Below are 27,573 nucleotides of genomic sequence, written 5' to 3' on the forward strand. Positions count from 1 at the left end.
CAAATCATCATGTTTGTGTTCATACAAACAGACAAAGTTGGGCATAGGAGGGGCTAGCAATTAGGGTGTGTAATTAAGTCACATTTTGGGTGAACTACTCCTTTAATTACTATAATTGATCTCAGAGGATAACTTTTTTTGATCATGTATCTTACTGTACAGGTGATCCATATAATCCATAATGGAAAGCTTACTCACTCAACAGTGAAAGTGCATGAGTATTTACTGTATGACTGACTTAATGCTAATGTACTGATTTCAGCTCATCTTGCTCAGCTGACCACCAGGCTGACTGCTGCTGAAAGCCAAGTGCAACAACTGTGGAGTAAGTAATACGTCTTATAAATATAATATATACTAACATATTATTAAGTATACATGTATAGAAGTAGGAATTTAAAAAATCCCAAAAGGTTCAATTAAATGGAGGACAAAGTACTCACATTTCCACTTTTTAATTGGCACACACTAATAAATAAACGCTCCCCACACGTCTGAAGATGACAATGAAAGGGGAATTCAGGTCAAATGTCTGATGTGTTTTTCAGAAATGGCTGAGAGCAACGTGAAAGACCTCCAAACCAGACTCGGCACCAGTGAGGTCCATGTTGCAGACCTCCAAACCAGACTCGGTACCAGTGAGGTCCATGTTGCAGACCTCCAGGTCCATGTTGCAGACCTCCAAACAAGACTCGGCACCAGTGAGGGCCAAGTTGAAGTTCTCCAGACCAGACTTAATGCTAGTGAGAGTCAAGGCTTTGAGACCAGACTCAACACCAGCAGTGAAGGTAATTTGATCCAGATGGTGTTCAGCGAATGCAAGTATAAATGTGTAGTGTTGAAAAGGGACTTACTTTGGGGTTAAATAGTTCGCACAAAAATCATTTATTTAAGCAATATTACACGAGAGGGTGTGGGTTAATATTACACGAGAGGGTGTGGTTTAACGTAATTATTGCCACTTCAGTGATGCTTGCGGAACTCGACTTCGTCTCGTTCCTTACCGCATCACTGTTGTGGCAATAATCACGTTAAAAAACACCCTCTCGTGTAATATTGCAAGTATACAACAGTTACCCTTAAAACTAAGAAAATCGCTGAAAAAAAAATGTCCCAATAAACTAGGTAGCCTAGCCACCGAGTTTGCTAGCGCTCTGGGAGAACAGAGCAGCTGAATTATTTGTTTTTATTAGGTGGTGAATGGTGCTGGTTTAACCCACGGCTAGAAGGCTGTTTCAACCAATCAGATTGCTTCATCGAAACGATCAGTTACACACCAAACAAAGCCTTGAATTGACCACGACTCAACCGGTCATCAAATTATTGGAATGTGACAAAAACTGGAAAAGAAATCACACCCGTGTGAAGTGAAGGGCGCTCTTATCATACATCACATTCCGTGCTCAGCCAATCAAATCATCATCACAAATGTAATTCTGGCCAATCACGTTTGGCGTCTTCACTTTTCTGCCATCACATTTTATCCTCGGCCAATCAAATCATCACTATGGGGTGATCAGCCAATCAAATCATCGTGTTTGTGTTCACAAACAGACAAAGCTGGGCATAGGAGGGGCTTTCATTGATCTCAGAGAATAGATAACTTTTTTGATGATGTAATTTACTGTACAGGTGATCCATATAATCCATAATGGAAAGCTTACTCACTCAACAGTGAAAGTGCATGAGTATTTACTGTATGACTGACTTAATGCTAATGTACTGATTTCAGCTCTTCTTGCTCAGCTGACAAGCCAAGTGCACCAACTGTGGAGTAAGTATGTTTTATAAATATAATATATACTGACATATTAAGTATACATGTATATCAAAAGTAGGAATTGAAACAATCCCCAAAAGGTTCAATTAAATGGAGGACAAAGTACTCATATTTCCACTTGGCACACACTAATAAATAAACGCTTAGACGCTTAGTATGTTCATTCATATATTAATAATTATATATTAATTAAAGTATGATATACTAATATAAAATACTACATGTATGCTTAGTAAACATATTATGTTCAGTCTTCATTATGTATGAACTATGAAGACTGAACTATGCTGATCCATGACAGAATAATGTTAGAATATTATAATGTAGTGTTGCTGATCCATGACAGAACAATCAGAAAGGTAGTCTTTGAAAGAGAAAGAAGTGGCTGCACACACTGGTTTGGTATAGCCAAAGAACACACACTGGTTTGATATAGCCAAAGAACACACACTGGTATAGCTAAAGAACACACACTGGTATAGCTAAAGAACACACACTGGTATAGCTAAAGTGCCAAGAATGTATTGTAGGATGAAGAGAATACAGAAACCAACGTTTGGTCAGATAACTGACACACTTCAGGGTATGTGGAAAAACATTTCAAATGACCATATAGAGCCTGGGCTAGTCTTACAACCAATCACATTCTGATGACCATATAGAGCCTGGGCTAGTCTTACAACCAATCACATTCTGATGACCATATGAGCATGGGCTAGTCTTACAACCAATCACATTCTGACCCATATAGAGCCTGGGCTAGTCTTACAACCAATCACATTCTGATGACCATATGAGCATGGGCTAGTCTTAGAACCAATCACATTCTGACCCATATAGAGCCTGGGCTAGTCTTACAACCAATCACATTCTGATCCATATAGAGCCTGGGCTAGTCTTACAACCAATCACATTCTGATGAGTGCTGAGAGCAATCAGAGTGAAATACTAGCAGCCCTACTATACAGCCCTGGGGGACCCCGTCAGGTTTAAGTGGATATTAATGAGTAATTATGTGTAAATATTGATGGTACTGTCACACTCACAACATGTTACAATTAACCAAAGTAATGACTTTACCGTCTTCCACTATTAAATGTCAGTGAGGATCTGACCATTAAGGTGAATGAAAGATTTAGGTTTACAGTTTTCTGGATCCCCAAGGACCCTGTTTTTGTTCTACACTATATATCTTTGCTGAGAATAGCAGATCTACAAGTGCACAACAGAACATGGCCCAGTTCAACACATTGTGAGAAATCTGCTATTTCTGCTCCAGAACAGAGTTACTAGGGTTCAAGTAATTAATAATAAATGATAATAAATCCTGTCTCTGTATTTGACAGACAGTAATATTCCATGGAGTATTGTTATGTTAGTGACCGTTTAGTTTTAATAGCCTATACTTTGTCTTGTGGAGCTTTACAACAAGATTGGTGTATTGGCTTAATATAATATTATGCTTTTATAATATTTACAGTGTTTGATAATGCTCCTCCTGTGTTGACAGACAAACCGAAGGTGGCCTTCTCTGTTGGTTTGGGTAATGGACAAGTTGGACCGTATAGTTCTCTCACCACTCTGATCTACAAGAAGGTCTTCACTAACATCGGCAACGCCTACAATCCATCTACAGGTGATTAAACTACAATCCATCTATGTACACACATGTACTTAAAGTACTACAAGTAAAAAGCAGAAATGTTCCATTTCATGTTTTCAAATGTATAACAATCTTTTGGAAATAGCTCACAATGTGTCGACGTGACAGATTGTGAGCTTGTAGATCGGCTATTTTCAAATGGCTGAAATGCATTAAAGGCTGAAGTGGTTACTGTATGTTTTGTAGTAATAATCTAAATCTACAAAGTAACTATAAATAAAGTTGTCAAATAAATGTAGTGGAGAAAAGTACAGTATTTGGATCTGAGTAAAAGTAAAAGTATTGGAAATTGTTAATACTCAAGTAAACTACAAATACCAAAATGTTTTACTTAAGTATACAATAAGTAAATGTACTTAGTTACTTTCCAGCACTGTGTGTTTCACATTGAAAACAACAGTCCAGAGGAGATGAGGAAAGTAACCTCTTAACTCACACAACTTGTAGATCTGACTTTTTAAATTAAGGTTTTTATTTTTATAACTGTATTTTTTAATTTCTATTAATGTAATGTGTTTTCTCATCCTGTGTTCTCTTAGGGGTATTCTCTGCGCCAAGCCGAGGACTCTATTACTTCACATTCAATGCATTTAACTTGTGGTCATCAGAGAAGTTCTGTGTCTGGATGTATAAGAATGAGCAGAAACTCTTAATTAACTGTGGACACAATAGTGGAGGTTGGGAACAGGTATCTAGTGGAATGATGGTAGAGCTGGAGGAGGGAGACACTGTTGACATGCGTTTACTGTCAAGGTACAGGCTCTTTGATGACTACAACAACCACAATGTGTTCAATGGTGTTCTGCTCTATTCTATGTAACACTGTCTGGTACTGGTACCATTACTTTATACAGTGTTCTGGTCTATTCTATGTAACACTGTCTGGTACTGGTACCATTACTTTATACAGTGTTCTGGTCTATTCTATGTAACACTGTCTGGTACTGGTACCATTACTTTATACAGTGTTCTGGTCTATTCTATGTAACACTGTCTGGTACTGGTACCATTACTTTATACAGTGTTCTGGTCTATTCTATGTAACACTGTCTGGTACTGGTACCATTACTTTATACAGTGTTCTGGTCTATTCTATGTAACACTGTCTGGTACTGGTACCATTACTTTATACAGTGTTCTGGTCTATTCTATGTAACACTGTCTGGTACTGGTACCATTACTTTATACAGTGTTCTGGGTCTATTCTATGTAACACTGTCTGGTACTGGTACCATTACTTTATACAGTGTTCTGGTCTATTCTATGTAACACTGTCTGGTACTGGTACCATTACTTTATACAGTGTTCTGGGTCTATTCTATGTAACACTGTCTGGTACTGGTACCATTACTTTATACAGTGTTCTGGTCTATTCTATGTAACACTGTCTGCTACTGGTACCATTACTTTATACAGTGTTCTGGTCTATTCTATGTAACACTGTCTGCTACTGGTACCATTACTTTATACAGTGTTCTGGTCTATTCTATGTAACACTGTCTGGTACTGGTACCATTACTTTATACAGTGTTCTGGTCTATTCTATGTAACACTGTCTGGTACTGGTACCATTACTTTATACAGTGTTCTGGTCTATTCTATGTAACACTGTCTGGTACTGGTACCATTACTTTATACAGTGTTCTGGTCTATTCTATGTAACACTGTCTGGTACTGGTACCATTACTTTATACAGTGTTCTGGTCTATTCTATGTAACACTGTCTGGTACTGGTACCATTACTTTATACAGTGTTCTGGTCTATATCTGAGCTATAATTCCATCTGACAGCTTTAAGAGTCTCCTGTCTAGATTATAATGACCACCGGGTTTGTTAAGATTTCAATTCAGACAAATAGATTTTTAATTTCAGATACATTAGTGAATGACAATTCAAATTAGAATAATTTGTCCTGCATGATATCATTTTTAATAATTGATCCAGATAGATGACTGTTTGCAGGCATGTCATTTCCTATGGTATCAACTTCACTTAAAAAATTGTTGAAATAATCCGAAAATTCTTGGGGCTTTGTGATGAAGCGTTCACCCGATTCAATAAATGATGGTGTTTTGCTCATTTTATCTCTACCGGTGATTTGATTGAGAGAGAATACTTTTTATCATCATGTATAATTTCTTCAATTCTAGATTGGTAGTTTAGGCTTTTTTCTGTTTATTTAATGTGGTCACTTTGTCTCTTAAAGAGCGATATTATGCTAGCCAGTCCTCTGATCTACATGAATCTACAGAAACTATTTTACCTTCATCTCTATCTTTCATCAAGCTTCTCAGCGTTATCAGCTTTTCATCTACTATTTTCAATAGGCCTATGCTTTGAAAAACAATCTGAAATAAAATCTGAAAGTTTAAATTGTGTTGAAACATTGTAACAATACACATCTTCTCTCATGGGGTCTATGCTGTCACAGACGGGGGTCCACAGACAAATAGATCATTTTGGGGTCTATGCTGTCACAGACGGGGGTCCACAGACAAATAGATCATTTTGGGGTCTATGCTGTCACAGACGGGGGTCCACAGACAAATAGATCATTTTGGGGTCTATGCTGTCACAGACGGGGGTCCACAGACAAATAGATCATTTTGGGGTCTATGCTGTCACAGACGGGGGTCCACAGACAAATAGATCATTTTGGGGTCTATGCTGTCACAGACGGGGGTCCACAGACAAATAGATCATTTTGGGGTCTATGCTGTCACAGACGGGGGTCCACAGACAAATAGATCATTTTGGGGTCTATGCTGTCACAGACGGGGGTCCACAGACAAATAGATCATTTTGGGGTCTATGCTGTCACAGACGGGGGTCCACAGACAAATAGATCATTTTGGGGTCTATGCTGTCACAGACGGGGGTCCACAGACAAATAGATCATTTTGGGGTCTATGCTGTCACAGACGGGGGTCCACAGACAAATAGATCATTTTGGGGTCTATGCTGTCACAGACGGGGGTCCACAGACAAATAGATCATTTTGGGGTCTATGCTGTCACAGACGGGGGTCCACAGACAAATAGATCATTTTGGGGTCTATGCTGTCACAGACGGGGGTCCACAGACAAATAGATCATTTTGGGGTCTATGCTGTCACAGACGGGGGTCCACAGACAAATAGATCATTTTGGGGTCTATGCTGTCACAGACGGGGGTCCACAGACAAACAGATCATTTTGGGGTCTATGCTGTCACAGACGGGGGTCCACAGACAAATAGATCATTTTGGGGTCTATGCTGTCACAGACGGGGGTCCACAGACAAATAGATCATTTTGGGGTCTATGCTGTCACAGACGGGGGTCCACAGACAAATAGATCATTTTGGGGTCTATGCTGTCACAGACGGGGGTCCACAGACAAATAGATCATTTTGGGGTCTATGCTGTCACAGACGGGGGTCCACAGACAAACAGATCATTTTGGGGTCTATGCTGTCACAGACGGGGGTCCACAGACAAACAGATCATTTTGGGGTCTATGCTGTCACAGACGGGGGTCCACAGACAAATAGATCATTTTGGGGTCTATGCTGTCACAGACGGGGGTCCACAGACAAATAGATCATTTTGGGGTCTATGCTGTCACAGACGGGGGTCCACAGACAAATAGATCATTTTGGGGTCTATGCTGTCACAGACGGGGGTCCACAGACAAATGGATCATTTTGGGGTCCTTGACATGAACATGTTAGAGAAGCATTAGGTTAAAGAGCCTCCATAATGTTCATATCCTTTTAGACCAAGTGTATATTGTACTGCAGGCTGTTTGCATTTCTGTCAAATAGTTTTCAATCAATCAAATAAATGAGAAAAGGGCATGTTGTGAGCTTTTACTGTAGTTCTGCTACTTTGACTAATTCTGAGCATTTTCCCTCCAAATAATGACATTTCTACATACACATACATACACGCACGTGTGTACACATACATGTACACATACATACACAGCTCTGCATAGGATGATGAATTGAACAAGGTGGACCTTGTTGTAAACAAGTGTAATGCTTAATTGGGACGTCTAATCACAGTTAACTGTCTTTGTATTGAGTTTGTGCTTGAAATGTGCTGTAATTCTGCAAACTGTTATTAAATATTTCAATCAATCAATCAGCACCACTCAACAATGTGAGAACTACTTCTTCTATCACTTTGATTTGCTTGAACATTGCTTGAACAGTCAACAAACTGAACTGTGGGCCAATGCTGCCACCTGCTGGCACATAACAGAAGTAACAGTTCTACTGTAAAAGGGTTGACAGGGTCGTCAGCTACAATTTACAATAGAGTCATTTATCAGACGCTCTGAATCCAGAGAGACTTACAGTAAGGTTCAACACATGGTAATACATCAAATACATCAAAAAATAGTCATAAATAATCATAAGTAAGCTAAGAACCTAACATCTGTCTAACAGTAGAATATTAAACTATGGTACAGTAACACAAAAGAGTGCTATGTCTACATAAACATGCTATCTACTCTCTAACAGGGGTATAAAGCATGTAAACACACATCAGTGAATGTATGAAACACAATGACTGAACCCACAGAAGCTACCAGAGCACATCCTTCAGATAATTAATTAATTAGGTGCATTCAGACAGTTTGTTATAATGACAAACATTTATAAAACGTCAAATAATTGTACAGTACTACTCAACCCCATCCCCAAAGGCAGTCTCCAAGTAAGGTCAATATAGTAGGCTAATAGTTAAACAAAAGGTGAAATAATTGTCCTACAGTACTACCCAACTGCATCCCCAAAGGCAGTCTCTCACTTGGTCAACAGTAGGCTATAGGCCTAATAGTTACATTTAACAAGACATTCTTGAACACAAACAAAAGTAGATAATGTGCACAAACTTGGGGAAACTCGACAACAACTGTTTCAGGAGGATATTATGAACACAAAAAGCAGTTAATGTGCAACCAATAAGCTGTATAATAACATCTATCTATAATATGTTGGTACTTTATACACCTTGATAAGGAATGTCTCTTCAACCAAGCTGTATAATAACATCTATCTATAATATGTTGGTACTTTATACACCTTGATAAGGAATGTCTCTTCAACCAAGCTGTATAATAACATCTATCTATAATATGTTGGTACTTTATACATCTTGATAAGGAATATGTCTCTTCCAGACTCACTGTGGTTGAATGGCTGCACAACCCACTTCTACAATGGTCACTTCTCTAATATGTCATCAACAACAACATCTGATGTAGGCCACACACACACACACACACACACACACACACACACACACACACACACACACACACACACACACAACTGTGTTGGATCGACTTACAGAACCTTGTATTCGAAATTAAAGAGTCCAATATGGGCTCAGAGGCGTTCAATGACACACGTTTTAACAGCACATTTCTGCATGGCGGCAGAAGCATGTCATCAACAACAACATCTGGTGTAGGCCTATATAGTTCTCACACACACACACACACACACACACACACACACACACACACACACACACACACACACACACACACACACACACACACACACACACACACACACACACACACACACACACACACACACACACACACACACACACACGTGTTGTGTTTCACAATTTAAATTAAAGAGTCCAATATGGGCTCAGACTCAGAGGCGGTTAATGACACACGTTTGAACAGCACATTTCTGCACGGCGGCAGAAGCAATGAACAATAATGTGTGTCTTACTTACCTGGGATATAAAGTTCCTTCCCTTTCCCCATGAATTAATCCAACAGGGTAATAGTTGTAGCGAACCAGGCTGGATGAAGAGGTTGAAGGCCGACTGATGATGTGAAGTTTCTTTAATAGATCAACGTGAAAACTAAAAACAAGGACACCAACATATAATCAACACAGGCAGACACATCCAATAATATGAGGCATTCATATAAACAAATAAGTTTACAAATAACCAGTAAAAAGGTACATATCAATTATCAAACCATATAAACAAACCAATAAAAAGGTACATATCAAACCATATAAACAAACCAATTAAAAGGTACATATTATCAAACCATAATACCACATGAGCAAAATACCAACTAAACAAAATCCCACAACAATATGACACAAACCAATAACCATAAAAATGGACATTCACCTTGTTCCCTCTCCAGCTATAGACGCTAACTTGTTACCATGGCGTCCCAATATCATGACGTCACTCGATCACGTCATTCTCCAGGAAAGTCACTAAAAACAATAAATAAATAATTAAAATCCGGCAGTTCGATTTCCATTTCTTTTATTGTTTCATTTGTCTTCATTTGGTGAGGTTAGAATTAGCTTTTAATGACTATGGTTTGGAGCACATGAGGAACAAACATTTCTGTTTGACTGACGCTGGGCTGTCTTTAGTCAGTATGACTCTGCTGAGTGAGCAAGCTTCCCGTTTGCCTCAAAATAAAAGCCTTTCGTCCATTTCATTCCGGGGTCTGTTACACAGGGTAATAGTTTATTAAATGAGTTTGTAACGCGCTATCCACACTTTTCCTGGGCTGTGTGTGCTCCAGTTCCTGTCGATTTGATCCAATAAAAGCCAATGAAACTGGTCAGATGACCAATGATATCCAATGAAATCAATACTCCATGAACTACAGAGTCAGACCCAAACACCTTTTTCAACATCTAACCAGTTTTATTTGACTTTTTTTTATTATGCTGCTGTGTTTTATTTAATTGTATCCTTGCAGGCTGCGTTTTATGTAATTAATTTGCATGCACTATACATGGGGACTCAGGAATTACAGTTTAATTGATGAATATATTAATTAATTAGAACTGTTTGCAGAATTACAGTATGTTTCAAATACAACTGTAGGCCTGCATTGCACTTTAATGTAGTTACTTAGTTACTATTTAGTATTTAGTTACTACTGTATTGTGTTTGGTAGTAAGAGAATCTTACTTATTTCTTTATTGAATTTCTATAATTTTTTCAATGCAAAAAAACATGGCATAATAATGTAATGAAAGTTAAACCATAGCGCACTTTTTATTTTGATAGATAGGCTAATATCCACTTGCAGCCCTGTTGTCTTCATTATATAAACATTTTAAGGCTTACATTTTTTTGCGGCTCCAGGTAGATATTTAATTAATTGTTTTGGTCGAAAATGGCTCATTCACCATCTTGGGTTGCCGACCCCTGATCTAACCCATCAAAAAAGAATATTCCTCCCCAACACCACCACCAGGTGGGGCTGCAGCGCCCTCAGCACCCCACACAGGTGTTTATTGATAGCCTACTTCAGTGGTTCTAATCTTACATTAAAGTGTTGTCCGGGGACCCACAGGCCAGGGGTCCCTTGGGAGGTTACAGGGGGTCCCCGGGCCAGGGGTCCCTTGGGAGGTTACAGGGCGTCCCCGGGCCAGGGGTCCCTTGGGAGGTTAAAGGGGGTCCCCAGCAGAATGAGTTAATATAGCCTCACAATCAGTTGAACCACTTTATCCATAAAGTCACAGTGCAAGACTTGTGCTCAGCTCACTGACATGACTCTGTCTTCCTGCCCAGAGTACAGCTCAGCTCAGCTCACTGACATGACTCTGTCTTCATGCCCAGAGTACAGCACAGCATATAATGCTTATTTTACTATATTAAAGAAAATCATATATTGTTCATTTTCATCACACACACACACACACACACACACACACACACACACACACACACACACACAAAAAAAAGAAGAATCAATCAATGAATCAAATGGGAAAAGGGCATGTTGTGAGCTTCTACTGTAGATCTGCTACTTTGGCTAATTTAGCTAATTCAGAGGATTTCTTCCCTCAGGTCCAAACATATCTTACAATATAAATTGGGGGTCCCAGAGATAGAAATGCCATTAAATGGGGGTCCGTAGACTAATGCATGTCGAACTGGGGGGTCTTTGAAATTAAAATGGTTGAGAGTCACTGCTAGAGACGTAAACATCTTCTCTTATGGGCAAATCTTTTCAAATGGGGGTCGGCGGGCTAATAAGTGTCAATTTGAGGGTCCTTGATGTGAAAAAGTTTCACAGCTACTGATTCATAGATCACATTTAAAACAACGGCATTGAACCAAAGTGCTGTACATTCAGTAAGAATACTACAATTAGACTAAAAATCACACTAGTGTGAAGTGAGGGGCGCCCGGCCATGTTGATATGTTCTCATGTCCGTGAGAAATGAAATACATTTATTACAGGTTGTATTTATATCAGTCAGATGACGTCTTACGTCACGGTACATTTACTGCCCTAAACAAACATTAAATGGTAAATGGTGCATTTATATAAGGCGTTTTACAGAGATTTGAGCATTATACATTCACCCATTCACACACACATACATTCACACACACATTCACACACCGATGGTGGTGCACACCATGCAAGCCACCAACCTGCACATCAGGAGCAATTAGGGCTTCTGAGTCTTGCTCAAGGACACTTCGACACTAACTCTGGGGGAGCCCACAAGCTCTGTGTCCATTTAATGCGCTGGCCATTCAAACACAACAGATCTACAAGCTCTGTGTCCATTTAATGCGCTGGCCATTCAAACACAACAGATCTACAAGCTCTGTGTCCATTTAATGCGCTGGCCATTCAAACACAACAGATCTACAAGCTCTGTGTCCATTTAATGCGCTGGCCATTCAAACACAACAGATCTACAAGCTCTGTGTCCATTTAATGCGCTGGCCATTCAAACACAACAGATCTACAAGCTCTGTGTCCATTTAATGCGCTGGCCATTCAAACACAACAGATCTACAAGCTCTGTGTCCATTTAATGTGTTGGCCATTCAAGCAGCAGATCTACAAGCTCAGTGTGTTACGTCGTGCAACGCTGCAAGCTTTAGATATGATATTTTTGAACATTTTTGAACATTTTCCCTAAACATTAACAAATAAACACATAAACACATAAACGCGGCCAAATACACATCAATGTGGGGGTCCTTGACATGAATACGTTTGAGAACCACTGCTAATAGTCCACAGCACATATTTAAGGTGTTTATATTTTAACGTTTTAAGGCATATTTGTCTTATTAGCCAGGGACCCTTTTAAGAGTGGTTGTGTGGTGTCTCTCTCTCTCTCTCTCTCCTTGATCACCGTCACACACCGTTCAAAGAGCCAGAAGATTCCGCTAAGACTGTTGTTGATGGAACATACTGTAATTACGTGCTACAGTGGATTCATCCATATAAATGTACAGCTTATTATTTGCAAAAGGTACAGCACAGTATAACACGCTGTACACTGCAACACGCGTGCACGCGATGCACACGCAAGCAGCCACGTGTCATGAGAGAATGGCAACAACGTGCAGCACACGGAGGTTACATTCCTTTGACGTGAGACTTTCAGAGGTCTTTTACCTCCAGTGTGTCGCCTCCCATTTCCATTCAATCTCCTTCACTGGTCGTCGTTGGTTGAGGGAGAGTTTCAAAGTGTCCAATAATGACAACAACAACTAGCCTAATAACACTCCACGATCATAAACCATGGCAACCCTCCATCCACAGCCTAGGACCTCCTACAACCTAAAAGTTATCTCACCTCTGATCACAGTTACAGGTGCCTCTTATTAAACTATGGTGACACTTAAACTCCTCCATTAATCACTCATCATGTTTATCTGTCTTTGTCTCAAGTGTTCCAGTAAAAAGTAACCCATCGGCATTTCATCCTCGATGTTTCCGTGAGAAGTATTCGCATCAAATCAAGTTTAGCCTGTAGTGAGTGTAGTGTGTGTGTGTGTGCGTGTGTGTGTGTCCTCCCCATTATCACGGTACATCGGCATGCCTTGGTCTTTCTCATCAACAGAGTTACCTGATCAGTTTACAGCCACAATTAAGCTACCTTGCCAAACCAAACAAGTGGTTATAGCTGGAAGAATGTGTTTTGATGAAAGTGTTCATCAGAGCTGTGATTACTACTCTAAAGCTGTCGTATGCATGAATGGAATGGAATTTGGAACGCAACACATATTTATGATTGACGAATGAGGAATGTGGATTATTTGGTTCTCTCTCTCTCTCTCTGAGAGCTGTGGAGGTGTGTGTGTGTGTGTGTGTGTGTGTGTGTGTGTGTGTGTGTGTGTGGGTCATACTGATGTCATTCAGTTCACCTCTCCACTCTCCCATATTGTTGAACACTTAATGCAAGTAGAAGCAGTCAGTCAGTCACACACTACATAATGCTACCAAATGAAGCACCGTCAGTGCTGCAGTGTAGTGGAAAGAAGGTGAGAAATGTTATATGTAGCCGTTAATACTTTATGAAAGGAGAAAGCTTGCCAAGAGCGTCAGTTTGATAATAACCGGCCCTGGACAACAGATTCATGGAGTGTGTATATATATATGTGGTGTGGTCAGACAGTGACATAATTAAAGTCAACGGCATGTGAGGGACCTGCAGTGAAAACAACAGAATGCATGTTATCTGTTCAGAAAGGCTAACATGTCACTGTTCTGACCTCCCGTTAGTCAGTCGTCCCACTAGTAAAGTACCATGAAGGCTGTCTACAGTGCCACTAGTAAAGTACCATGAAGGCTGTCTACAGTATGTAACACTGTCTGGTACTGGTACCATTACTTTATACAGTGTTCTGGTCTATTCTATGTAACACTGTCTGGTACTGGTACCATTACTTTATACAGTGTTCTGGTCTATTCTATGTAACACTGTCTGGTACTGGTACCATTACTTTATACAGTGTTCTGCTCTATAAAGGCTGAGCTATAATTCCAGCTGACATCTTTAAGAGTCTCCTGTCTAGATTATCATGATGTTTGTCAGATTTCAATTCAGACAATAGATTTTTTAATTTCAGATACATTAGTGAATGCAGATTCAAATTTGCATTATATTTTGTTCTGCATGATATCATTTTTAATAATTGATCCAGATAGATGACCGTTTGCAGGCAACATGTCATTTCTTATGGTATCAACTTTACTTGAAAATAATGGTGAAATAATTGTCGAAATAATCAGCAAATTCTTGGGTCTTGGTGATTCAATAAATGATGGTGTTTTGCTCATTTTATCTCTACCGGTGATTTGATTGAGAGAGAATACTCCAGCGTTTTTTACCATCATGTATAATTTCTACAATTCTAGATTGGTAGTTTAGGCTTTTTTCTGTTTATTTAATGTGGTCACTTTGTCTCTTAAAGAGCGATATGCTAGCCAGTCCTCTGATCTACCTGAATCTACAGAAACTCTTTTACCTTCATCTCTATCTTTCATCAAGCTTCTCAGCGTTGTCAGCTTTTCATCTACTATTTTCAATATGCTTTGAAAAGTAATTATGAAAGTTTAAATTCTGTTGAAACCTTGTAACAATACAAATGTTCTCTCATGGGGTCTATGCTGTCACAAACAAATAGATCATTTTGGGGCGATATGCTAGCCAGTCCTCTGATCTACCTGAATCTACAGAAACTATTTGACCTTCATCTCTATCTTTCATCATCAGGAGCTGTGATGACTGCTGTCAAGCTGTCATATGCAGGCGTGGAATGGTAAAGCATGCTTGCATGGAATGCAGAGCATGTTCTAAATGTCTGCCAGCCTTGCCCAGGTAAAAAGAAAAAGAAAAGGTTACGGGTAGGCGGTAGCCAGGTAGTGTACAGTATATAAGATTCTGCTTGACACAGCATAACACACATCTTCTAAGATGGATACTGCTGCCATGTTCCTGCTCGTCCTCTTCTGCCTGTGTTCAGCCGACACCGACCTGCCGTTCCAGTTGAGCATCAACCACCTCGAGATCCAAGGATCGGCGGTGGAGGTGAACTTCAACCGCCACGACGACCGGCCCACAAACCACATCACAGGTATAAGGATGCTGGAGAGGCTGTTACTGCAGTGTGCACGGCGCAGTCAGACCTGCATGCCTGAGAGGGAGGGTCAGACAGCTATCTTTATACTATAGCCCAGTGGTGGGCAATTATTTTTCCCAAGGGGCCAAATGAGAAACAGAAAATATTTTGGAGGGCCGGGCCAAAAGGCTGAACTTAATTACGCATGATATCAATTTTATTTCTATATAAATATCAGTAAATGGCATTGTTTTGCAAAGCAATGGTAAACTAAATGTGAAACATTTGACTCAAATTATAGTCAGAGTGACTATTTTACATCATGATGATGTACAATAAGAGCACCCCTCACTTCACATGGGTGTGATTTTTTTACTTTCTACTTGCAGGCTTGAGACGTTTCCTTTCCCAGTTGAAAACTATGTTTTTGTTTAAGTAACAAGTCCTGTAAATACTAGCATTTTCTTTTAACAATGAGAACATTAGAGTTAGCTCTCTTAATAGTTCCATTCGGAGGACACTGGAGGTGCCACTTTCACAACCCATGGTGCGCTGCTTACTATCGAGAGATGAGTGTTAAGTCACAACCATTAAACAACCACGTTCTGAAAACAATAATAAGCCAACCAAACCAGTGATGGTATTGTTGAGACTTGGCAGCCTGGCAGGCGCTGTATGTTGACGTGTGCACGTTCGTTCTACCAGATTTACTTTGTGGTTCAATGGTATGTCGATCGACTCGTGTGCCGAAAACAGACGATCCACAAGCTCACGGCGCATCGGCCAAGCTTTCTGAACTTCAGAAGCATGCCACATTCTGGGCGCAACAACGCCATGATACGGCAGCATCTTAAAACATCTTAACTTTATTGGCGAGGCGGGTTAAATAAAGCAAATAAGCATAATGGGATTTAACTTGTCCTCCTGCAAGGAAGTTTGGTAATCAAATCATGCGCCTGCGCCTACCGTGTTGTGGAGCTGCATGCTTCATGGCTATTTGCATTCACCGACGTAGTCAACAATAAATGCAAAAAGCCGACATTTTCGCATACCTGTATGAGGGGGGTGAAGGAAGAAAGACAGGTTCTCAATCACACGCAATTCACGTGCACAGTTGACGTGCAGATTGTACTGTGAGAATACATGGGCTTCAAAATAAAAGCAATGCGGTTTTAATCCACCCATAAGGTAATTAGAAAGTATGTTTTATTTTCGGATTATCAAGTAATCTTTCACGGGCCGGTCAGAGTCAGCCGGCGGGCCGTATTTGGCCCGCGGGCCGTACAATGCCCAGGTCTGCTATAGCCTATACTAATCTATTCTACACTACTTCATTAGGATAACAAGACAACTCACCCTTTTTGGTGAGTTGTCCGGACAACTCACCCCGAACGTGAAGACAACTCACCAGGGGTGAGACGTCTTCACTTTCGGGGTGAGTTGTCTTCGCTTTCGGCCACTTTCGGGGTGAGTTGTCTGACTGAATATGTACCCTTTGAGCTCTTTTATATACTTTACTGAAAATTTCACCAGAATACTTTACTGAATATTTCACGAGAATACAACACAAGAGTCAAATGTAATGTATTTTATCACTTGTAATTTCTCACAGGGGTGGGAAACTTTGATGATGGAGAGGGCCACTATATTTCAAACTCACTCCAGAGGGCCACAATGCATATAGTCAAAGGCAGCTGATCTACAAGCTCAAAACGTGTCGCAGTGCAATGCATTTTGAGCTTGTAGATCTGCTTTTTTTGCTATTTTTTAAAATTGGAATCCGGAAAAGTAATCTTTTTTTAATTTAATTTAAAATACATTAACTTTATGATTATGAACTGAAATGCAAATATTGGACATAAAAAAAGTCACTAAGCTATTAACACATCAGACTGAAGTAATTAAAGCGGGTTTGGAATTGCAGACGAGGACGTATTCTGTGTTACCCGGGCCTCGTCTGGACACCACATCCGTTTGTTTCTTTTCTCCGTTTGTTTGACCTGATGTGATTGTGTGTATTTTATCAATTAATTAATTAACATTAATTCATTTTCAGAAAAGGACAACAAATCTAATGAGGTGGAAGCCCCGGGAGGAAGTTCTGCAGGTGAGATATAGGTTATAGATATTATATAACATTATATTATTGCGACCATAGAAAACCTGCAAGTCAGTCCGTCCGTCACGCCTCGTGACACGCTCCATAAATGGCCAATACAGAATTCATTCCATATGTTGATCTGCCGTCACCCAGGCAGATGCGAGAGACGTTGCAAAATGACTTACTGTTGCTAAAAGAACACAATAGCGTGACCAGCCAATCAAATCATCGCTATGAGGTGATCAGCCAATCAAATCATCATGTTTGTGTTCATACAAACAGACAAAGTTGGGCATAGGAGGGGCTAGCAATTAGGGTGTGTAATTAAGTCACATTATGGGTGAACTACTCCTTTAATTACTATAATTGATCTCAGAGAATAGATAACTTTTTTTGATCATGTATCTTACTGTACAGGTGATCCATATAATCCATAATGGAAAGCTTACTCACTCAACAGTGAAAGTGCATGAGTATTTACTGTATGACTGACTTAATGCTAATGTACTGATTTCAGCTCATCTTGCTCAGCTGACCACCAGGCTGACTGCTGCTGAAAGCCAAGTGCAACAACTGTGGAGTAAGTATGTTTTATAAATATAATATATACTAACATATTACAAGTAAGACGCGCAAACGCGGGAAGCGAACGCAGCTCGTACATATTTGTGGTTAAGTAGGAATTGAAAGAATCCCAAAAGGTTCAATTAAATGGAGGACAAAGTACTCACTTTTTAATTGGCACACACTAATAAATAAACGCTCCCCACACGTCTCAAGATTTGCCATTGACAATGAAAGGGGAATTCAGGTCAAATGTCTGTGATGTGTTTTTCAGAAATGGCTGAGAGCAACGTGAAAGACCTCCAGGTCCATGTTGCAGACCTCCAAACCAGACTCAGTACCAGTGAGGTCCATGTTGCAGACCTCCAAACCAGACTCAGTACCAGTGAGGTCCAAGTTGCAGACCTCCAGACCAGACTCGGTACCAGTGAGGTCCATGTTGCAGACCTCCAAACCAGACTCAGTACCAGTGAGGTCCATGTTGCAGACCTCCAAACCAGACTCAGTACCAGTGAGGTCCATGTTGCAGACCTCCAGACCAGACTCGGTACCAGTGAGGTCCATGTTGCAGACCTCCAAACCAGACTCAGTACCAGTGAGGTCCATGTTGCAGACCTCCAAACCAGACTCAGTACCAGTGAGGTCCATGTTGCAGACCTCCAAACCAGACTCGGTACCAGTGAGGTCCAAGTTGAAGTTATCCAGACCAGACTTAGTGCTAGTGAGAGTCAAGTTGAAGGCTTTGAGACCAGACTTAATGCTAGTGAGAGTCATAGTGAGGGCTTTGAGACCAGACTTAATGCTAGTGAGAGTCATAGTGAGGGCTTTGAGACCAGACTTAGTGCTAGTGAGAGTCATAGTGAGGGCTTTGAGACCAGACTTAGTGCTAGTGAGAGTCAGATTGAAGGCTTTGAGACCAGACTTAGTGCTAGTGAGAGTCAGATTGAAGGCTTTGAGACCAGACTTAATGCTAGTGAGAGTCAGATTGAGGGCTTTGAGGCTTTCAGACTCAACACCAGCACGGTCCAGATTGAAGACTTGAAGGAAGAAAGTGAAGGTAATTTGATCCAGATGGTGTTCAGTGAATGCAAGTATAAATGTGTAGTGTTGAAAAGGGACTTACTTTGGGGTTAAATAGTAGTTCACACAAACTGACTTATTATCAGTTACACTCGTCTCCCCACGAAGCCTTGAATTGACCACGACTCAACCGGTCATCAGATTATATGATTATTGGAATGTGATAAAAACTGGGGGAAAATCACACCTGTGTGAAGTGAGAGGCGCTCTTATCATCATACATCACATTCCGTGCTCAGCCAATCAAATCATCACAAATGTAATTCCGGCCAATCATGTTTGGCGTGTTCACTTTTCTGCCTTCACATTTTATCTTTGGCCAATCAAATCATCGCTATGGGGTGATCAGCCAATCAAATTCACACAAACAGACTAAGCTGGGCATGGGAGGGGCTAGCACCCCTCAAAAATCTCCATGAATTCAAGGCTTCATGCGGTGTGTAACTAAGTCACATTATGGGTGAACTACTCCTTTAATTACTTTCATTGATCTCAGAGAATAGATCATTGTTTTTGATCATGTATCTTACTGTACAGGTGATCCAAAAATCCATAATGGAAAGCTTACTCACTCAACAGTGAAAGTGCATGAGTATTTACTGTATGACTGACTTAATGCTAATGTACTGATTTCAGCTCTTCTTGCTCAGCTGACCACCATAGAAACCAGGCTGACTGCTGCTGAAAGTAAGTATGTTTTATAAATATAATATATACTAACATATTATTAAGTATATACAGGTGCATCCATGCGATGTTTTTTAGTTATAGTTCTTCTATTTATAGTGACTCATAGGAATAGACTATGTGACAACCAGGTATAGTCTGGTGACACCGGAGAGACGGGTGACAGCCGGAATGTAGACGGCACCCGGGTGAGCAGTATGGGTTAGCGCCCCAGCCTGTGTCCTCCGTGAGAAGGAAGCCCAACAACCCTCGGTGAGGCCTTTGGGAGGGCCATGCAAGCAGCAAGCGGAACCGCAGCACCATGTCCCTGCGGGCTGCGGAACCATTGCCCAACACTCCTGAATGAACTGTCTGGTGCTGGGACTCTGGTGCAACGCACAGGTCCTGAGCCTAGTCCCTCCATGCGCCAGAAGTGTACCTCCCAGCCCTGGCAGAGTAGTTCTGGAGTAGTTCCAACGGATTGTGTGCCCCTGGCTTTTCCCTAGTGGGACTGATTGAGGGTAGCTACTGGCCGCACACACTGGTATAGCTAAAGAACACACACTGGTATAGCTAAAGAACACACACTGGTATAGCTAAAGAACACACACTGGTATAGCTAAAGTGCCAAGAATGTATTAAAGGACAAAGAGAATACAGAAACAAACGTTTGGGCAGATAACTGACACACTTCAGGGTAAAAACATTTCAAATGACCATATAGAGCCTGGGCTAGTCTTACAACCAATCACATTCTGACCCATATAGAGCCTGGGCTAGTCTTACAACCAATCACATTCTGACCCATATAGAGCCTGGGCTAGTCTTACAACCAATCACATTCTGACCCATATAGAGCCTGGGCTAGTCTTACAACCAATCACATTCTGACCCATATAGAGCCTGGGCCAGTCTTACAACCAATCACATTCTGACCCATATAGAGCCTGGGCTAGTCTTACAACCAATGACATTCTGATGACCATATGAGCCTGGGCTAGTCTTACAACCAATCACATTCTGATGACCATATGAGCCTGGGCTAGTCTTACAACCAATCACATTCTGATCCATATAGAGCCTGGGCTAGTCTTACAACCAATCACATTCTGATGAGTGCTGAGAGCAATCAGAGGGAAATACTAGCAGCCCTACTATACAGCCCTGGGGGACCCCAGTCAGGTTTAAGTGGATATTAATGAGTAATTATGTGTAAATATTGATGGTACTGTCACACTCACAACATGAGTTGTTACAATTAACCAAAGTAATGACTTTACCGTCTTCCACTATTAAATGTCAGTGAGGATCTGACCATTAAGGTGAATGAAAGATTTAGGTTTACAGTTTTCTGGATCCCCAAGGACCCTGTTTTTGTTCTACACTATATATCTTTGCTGAAAATAGCAGATCTACAAGTGCAGAACAGAACATGGCCCAGTTCAACACATTGTGAGAAATCTGCTATTTCTGCTCCAGAACAGAGTTACTATAGGGTTCAAGTAATTAATAATAAATGATAATAAATCCTGTCTCTGTTTGTTATGTTAGTGACCGTTTAGTTTTAATAGCCTATACTTTGTCTTGTTGGAGCTTTACAACAAGATTAGTGTATTGGCTTAATATAATAGTATGCTTTTATAATATTTAAAGTGTTTGATAATGCTCCTCCTGTGTTGACAGACAAACCGAAGGTGGCCTTCTCTGTTGGTTTGACTAATAATGGACAAGTTGGAAAGTATAGTTCTACCACCACTCTGATCTACAGCAAAGTCTTCAGTAACATCGGCAACGCCTACAATTCATCTACAGGTGATTAAACTACAATCCATCCATGTACACACATGTACTTAAAGTACTTAAAGTAAAAAGCAGAAATGTTCCATTTCATGTTTTCAAATGTATAAAAATCTTTTGGGAATAGCTCACAATGCGTCGATGTGACAGATTGTGAGCTTGTAGATCGGCTATTTTCAAATGGCTGAAATGCATTAAAGGCTGAAGTGGTTACTGTATGTTTTGTAGTAATAATCTAAATCTACAAAGTAACTATAACTAAAGTTGTCAAATAAATGTAGTGGAGAAAAGTACAATATTTGGATCCGAGTAAAAGTAAGTAGTAAGTATTGGAAATTGTTAATACTCAAGTAAACTACAAATACCAAAATGTTTTACTTAAGTACACAGTACTTAAGTAAATGTACTTAGTTACTTTCCAGCACTGTGTGTTTCACATTGAAAACAACAGTCCAGAGGAGATGAGGAAAGTAACCTCTTAACTCACACAACTTATAGATCTGACTTTTTCAATTAAGGTTTTTATTTTTATAATTGTATTTTTAATTTATATTATTGTAATGTGTTCTCTCATCCTGTGTTCTCTTAGGGGTATTTTCTGCACCGGTCAGAGGACTCTATTACTTCACATATGCTGCAACTAACATATGGTCATCAGAGCAGTTCTGTGTCTTCATGTATAAGAATCAGCAGAGACTCTTATTGAACTGTGGAACCAATAGAGGAGGTTGGGAACAGATATCTAGTGGAATGATGGTAGAGCTGGAGGAGGGAGACACTGTTGACATGCGTTTACATCCATGGCACAGGCTCTATGATGACTCAGACAAACACAATGTGTTCAATGGTGTTCTGCTCTATGCTATGTAACACTGTTTGGTACTGGTACCATTACTTTATACAGTGTTCTGGTCTATTCTATGTAACACTGTCTGCTACTGGTACCATTACTTTATACAGTGTTCTGGTCTATTCTATGTAACACTGTCTGGTACTGGTACCATTACTTTATACAGTGTTCTGGTCTATTCTATGTAACACTGTCTGCTACTGGTACCATTACTTTAAACAGTGTTCTGGTCTATGCTATGTAACACAATTCAAATTAGAATAATTTGTCCTGCATGATATCATTTTTAATAATTGATCCAGATAGATGACTGTTTGCAGGCATGTCATTTCCTATGGTATCAACTTTACTTAAATAATTGTTGAAATAATCAGAAAATTCTTGGGGCTTGGTGATGAAGCGTTCACCCGATTCAATAAATGGTGTTTTTCTCATTTTATCTCTATCGGTGATTTGATTGAGAGAGAATACTCCAGCGTTTTTATCATCTTGTATAATTTCTACAATTCTAGATTGGTAGTTTAGGCTTTTTTCTGTTTATTTAATGTGGTCGCTTTGTCTCTTAAAGAGCGATATTATGCTAGCCAGTCCTCTGATCTACCTGAATCTACAGAAACTCTTTTACCTTCATCTCTATCTTTCATCAAGCTTCTCAGCGTTGTCAGCTTTTCATCTACTATTTTCAATATGCTTTGAAAAACAATCTGAAATAATTATGAAAGTTTAAATTGTGTTGAAACATTGTAGCAATACAAATGTTCTCTCGTGGGGTCTATGCTGTCACAGACGGGGGTCCACAGACAAATAGATCATTTTGGGGTCTATGCTGTCACAGACGGGGGTCCACAGACATATAGATCATTTAGGGGTCCTTGACATGGAAATGTTTTCAGAAGCATTACGTTAAAGAGCCTCCATGATGTTCATATCCATCCTGTCAATAAACACATTGAAAAGCATTGTTGTATGTTTTACTTTACAGGCGACACACACACACACATACTACAATCACAGTGTTCTATTTCACCAACAGTCTGTGTTGGATTTTACAGTTACTTGTATTGTAAATTAAAGAGCAGAGGCTAGACGGTCAATGACACACATTTTATGACACTTTGAAAACCCTTACGGGTCCTTATTTACACTCAGTGCTTTAAACAAATACAGAGGTAACATGTAACTTTCTTACATACAAAACAGATACTACAGCATACAGGGGCTTAACGGTATCAAATGAGGGTCCGTGGCCGCCGCGGCCTATGGCCTCTGTCTGTCTGTCTGTCTGTCTGTCTGTCTGTCTGTCTGTCGGTCTGTCTGTCTCAGGGCCGTGCAGAGAGCACTGCGCGCGCCGATTTTTGTGGGTGGTCTTTTTGTGGAGTCCTTCCCTTGTGCCATTTCATGTGATTGGACAGTAAAATAAGCAATATGTTCTCATGCTCAAGCCCCCCTAGCCCCCCCTCTGCACGTGCCCCCCCCCCACACACACACACACACACACACACACACACACACAGAGACAGAGACAGAGACAGAGACAGAGACAGAGAGAGAGAGAGAGAGAGAATGTGATTAAAGAAAAGGGCTAATTTGTGGAGTGCACTGCCACCTGGTGTTTGAACACTTGCATTGGAAAACAAATGTGGGCCACAGCTCAATGAGCTCATGCACATCATGAATCTACCAATAGGTGGCAGACTGTCTCTATTATCATTTGCCATCATGGTAAGTACATCTCTCCCCCTCTCCCCCTCCCCCTCTTCCCCCCCCCCCTCTCTCTCTCTCCCCCTCTCTCTCTCCCTCTCTCTCCCTCCCCGTCTCTCTCTCTCCCTCTCTCTCCCTCCCGTCTCTCTCTCTCCCTCTCTCTCTCTCCCTCCCCGTCTCTCTCTCTCCCTCTCCCTCTCCCCCTCCCTCTCCCCCCCCCCCCCCTCTCCCTCTCTCTCTGTATGCCATGCCACAGCAGCATAGATGTGTGGGCGTGGGCAGGTGAATGGGTGGCCCTTAATGCTATGACACGGTGACACAGACAGGTGAATGGGTGGCCCTTAATGCTATGACACGGTGACACAGACAGGTGAATGGGTGGCCCTTAATGCTATGACACGTGACACAGACAGGTGAATGGGTGGCCCACAGATGATATGACACGGTGACACAGACACGAGTGTTTCTATACAGCGCAGCACTTGGACACCTCATAAGCTTCATGACGACCACGTTCAGTTTGTAAAATACCAACATCAATTTGCTACTGTACGGCACACCTGATTCAACACACAGCTATACTGTCTTTTACCACCTCAGAGCCACGACGTTGTCACACAGTGAAATGTCAATGGAATGCATCGAAGTATTAAATCAATAGAAGCATGGACAGAATGCCGGATTAGAGAGAACTCTTGATCCCCTGATGTGTAACGTGTTTGACAGGCTGAATGCATTTTTGGGGGCGGGAACCCCTTTTGGTGTTAGCGTTATGCTATGCTTTAGCTATTGGAAAAATAGCCGATCTACAAGCTCGTAGCTTGTAGATCGGCTATTTTTGAAAAATCGGCTATTTTTGTCGATAAAGAACGACTGACATAGAAACGTATAGCTTTTTCAGAAAACTGTCATTTTCAAACAGACATTTTTAGAATCTGATCTCAGGTCAGAATGGCTTAATGCATGTCAAACAGTTGTTGAGAAAGGCATGTATACAAAATAGTTAAAAGAGAAGGTGGGAAAAAAATACCTCCATGTTCATTTATTCATTCCAAATGGACCCATCAGGGTCAATTGGTTACATTTGTAACCAATTGAGTTACATTTGTAACCAATTGAGGTAAAAGTAACCACCAGGGTTTTACTGTCTAGAGTGGAAATTGGTTCTAAATGTCAGTGCACACACACACACACACGCACGCACGCACACACACACACACACGCACACACACACACACACACACACACACACACACACACGCACACTCGCACACACACGCACACACGCACGTGACTGTAATAAGATGTTTCTGTCAATGTGAAAAGATCATTCAAAGATCTCTTGTTCGAATCATGGAATAGCTATTGAGAATGAGTTGTCAAAGTTGGCGGCTCATATTGACATTCCTTGGACAAGCAGCAAGCCAAGTCAGCAATATCAGAAATCTGATACGTTTTTTTTTATTTTAAGTACTAAATAGCTGAAAATAGCACTTTATTGATCACTGCTCAACGTTTCAAACTGGCAACAATGGCTCACATTCTAGTTTAATAATCCATTTTGGGGCGGGAACCCCTTTTGGTGTTATAGCATTACGTCATGCTTTAGCTATTGAAAAATAGCAGATCTACAAGCTCGTAGCGCGCCACCGAGTGGCGCGCTACGAGCTCGTAGGTCTTGCTATTTTTGAAAAAAAAATGACTGACGACCGTCATAGAAACATAGCTTTTTCAGAAAACTGTCAGGATTTGTAGAAGACATTTTTTAGAATCTGATCTCAGGTCAGAATGAAAACTGTCAGGATTTGTAGAAGACATTTTTTTAGAATCTGATCTCAGGTCAGAATGGGTTAAGTGAAGACGTTCAAGGACAATGGGTTTTGTCATGACAATACCTGCTGAGGTACAGTATAGGCGTGATGGGTGCCTGTCACAGAGTCATCCTTTGTGTCTCTGTCTCTAGTTCTTTTATGTAGTTCAAAATACCATGGAATTTATTGACGCTGAAGTGGCAACACACCTTTTAATGATAAATGAAGACTGATAGTGATAACATAATGGCCACACGTCATGGTCATGCTTGAAGGTGATATTATGGAATAGCCTATAAAACTAATGACGTATTATTATTACTCTGCCCCTTGAAAAGTGAGGGGAAATTATGGTGTATTATTATGTGCACCATATTGACACATTAACCCATTTTGAGTGGGAACCCCTTTTGGTGTGGTTACATGATGTTTATAATTTAGCTATTGAAAAATAGCAGATCTACAAGCTCATAGCGCGCCACCGAGTGGCGCGCTACGAGCTTGTAGGTCTGCTATTTTTTGAAAAACCGAAGAACGACTGACATTTTTTAGAATCTGATCTCAGGTCAGAATGGGTTATAATCAGACCAGTGTGTGTCCATGTGGAAACCTCGTATGAATCTGATCTCAGGTCAGAATGAGTTATTAAGGAGAGGGATGCGAGGCTATACTTGCGAGGCACAACAGAATTTATGCGCCACCATATGCTGTTTTTTTCCCGAGGAGCTAAAAAGGGGCGACATTGTGGATCAGTGGGTGATTATAAACGCTGTGCGTCGTGTTTTACCTGCAGCCCCAAAAAAAACCCGAGAGAAAGCCCTGCAGTTTATGCCAGTTGGCTTCTCTGGGGGCACTTTCAACACATCTGCCTTATCCCATTCTGACCTGAGATCAGATTCATACGAGGTTTCCACTGGACACACACACTGGTCTGATTATAACCCATTCTGACCTGAGATCAGATTCTAAAAATGTCAGTCGTCGATTTTTCAAAAATAGCAGGACCTACAAGCTCGTAGCGCGCCACTCGGTGGCGCGCTACGAGCTTGTAGATCTGATATTTTTCAATCGAGGTGTCTCTGTATAGTTATATTGTCAGGGAGGTGTCTCTGTATCGTTATATTGTCAGGGAGGTGTCTCTGTATCGTTATATTGTCAGGGAGGTGTCTCTGTATCGTTATATTGTCAGGGAGGTGTCTCTGTATCGTTTGCGACAGTCAGCCACTCATATTATGATACAGTCTGCTTCTAGCGAAAATCTAACTAATTCAGCAGCAGTAACATTAGCGTTTTCTCTCAGTCAGTTGATTCTTCATATCCATATATGAGTGAAGCGGCCGGGGTGACATGTTTATTTTTCAAACACAGTCGTTATAATGAGGCGATCTAAAATCGCCTCAATGGGGATTTCAATGCAACTAAACAAATACATGAACCTGGGGACTGACGCCCTCTACTGGCTTCGGTGCTCTATTACATGTCACTGATGTTGAAGCCTGCAGCACTGTTGCTTTCATTGAGTCTGGAGGCTATATATACGTTAGCTTATTTCAGGAATAAACCATGTCCAAGATTAATACATGGTGGTCCACACAGTCCTCTGGTCTAAACAGTGTCGTCAAGTTGTGCCAAAAGAAAAACGGTTCATCTTCTGCACCATCAAAGCCTTCCCATTTAA

At 40.7% G+C, this 27,573-nt stretch overlaps 1 protein-coding gene across 2 annotated transcripts in view; it reads left to right on the forward strand.

Moving 5' to 3' along the window:
* The window catches only part of LOC308328590 (uncharacterized protein), a 59,765-nt gene extending 36,519 nt beyond the window's left edge, over positions 1-23,246 (forward strand). Inside the window, exons 5-8 of one of the 2 annotated variants that reach the window (XM_080782537.1) lie at positions 707-788; positions 1,733-1,774; positions 3,291-3,416; positions 22,123-23,246. In XM_080782537.1, the coding sequence (XP_080638663.1) occupies positions 707-788; positions 1,733-1,774; positions 3,291-3,416; positions 22,123-22,403 (531 nt within the window). In that variant the 3' untranslated portion in view covers positions 22,404-23,246. Of the gene's footprint in view, positions 1-664; positions 789-1,732; positions 1,775-3,290; positions 3,417-22,122 lie in introns of both variants that reach the window. The other variant, XM_080782538.1, reaches the window with a different exon arrangement.
* Positions 23,247-27,573: the final 4,327 nt, after the last annotated feature.

This window comes from Protomyctophum bolini (assembly GCF_963924005.1).
Source record: "Protomyctophum bolini genome assembly, chromosome: 14".
In the NCBI taxonomy this organism is placed as follows: Eukaryota; Metazoa; Chordata; class Actinopteri; order Myctophiformes; family Myctophidae; genus Protomyctophum; species Protomyctophum bolini.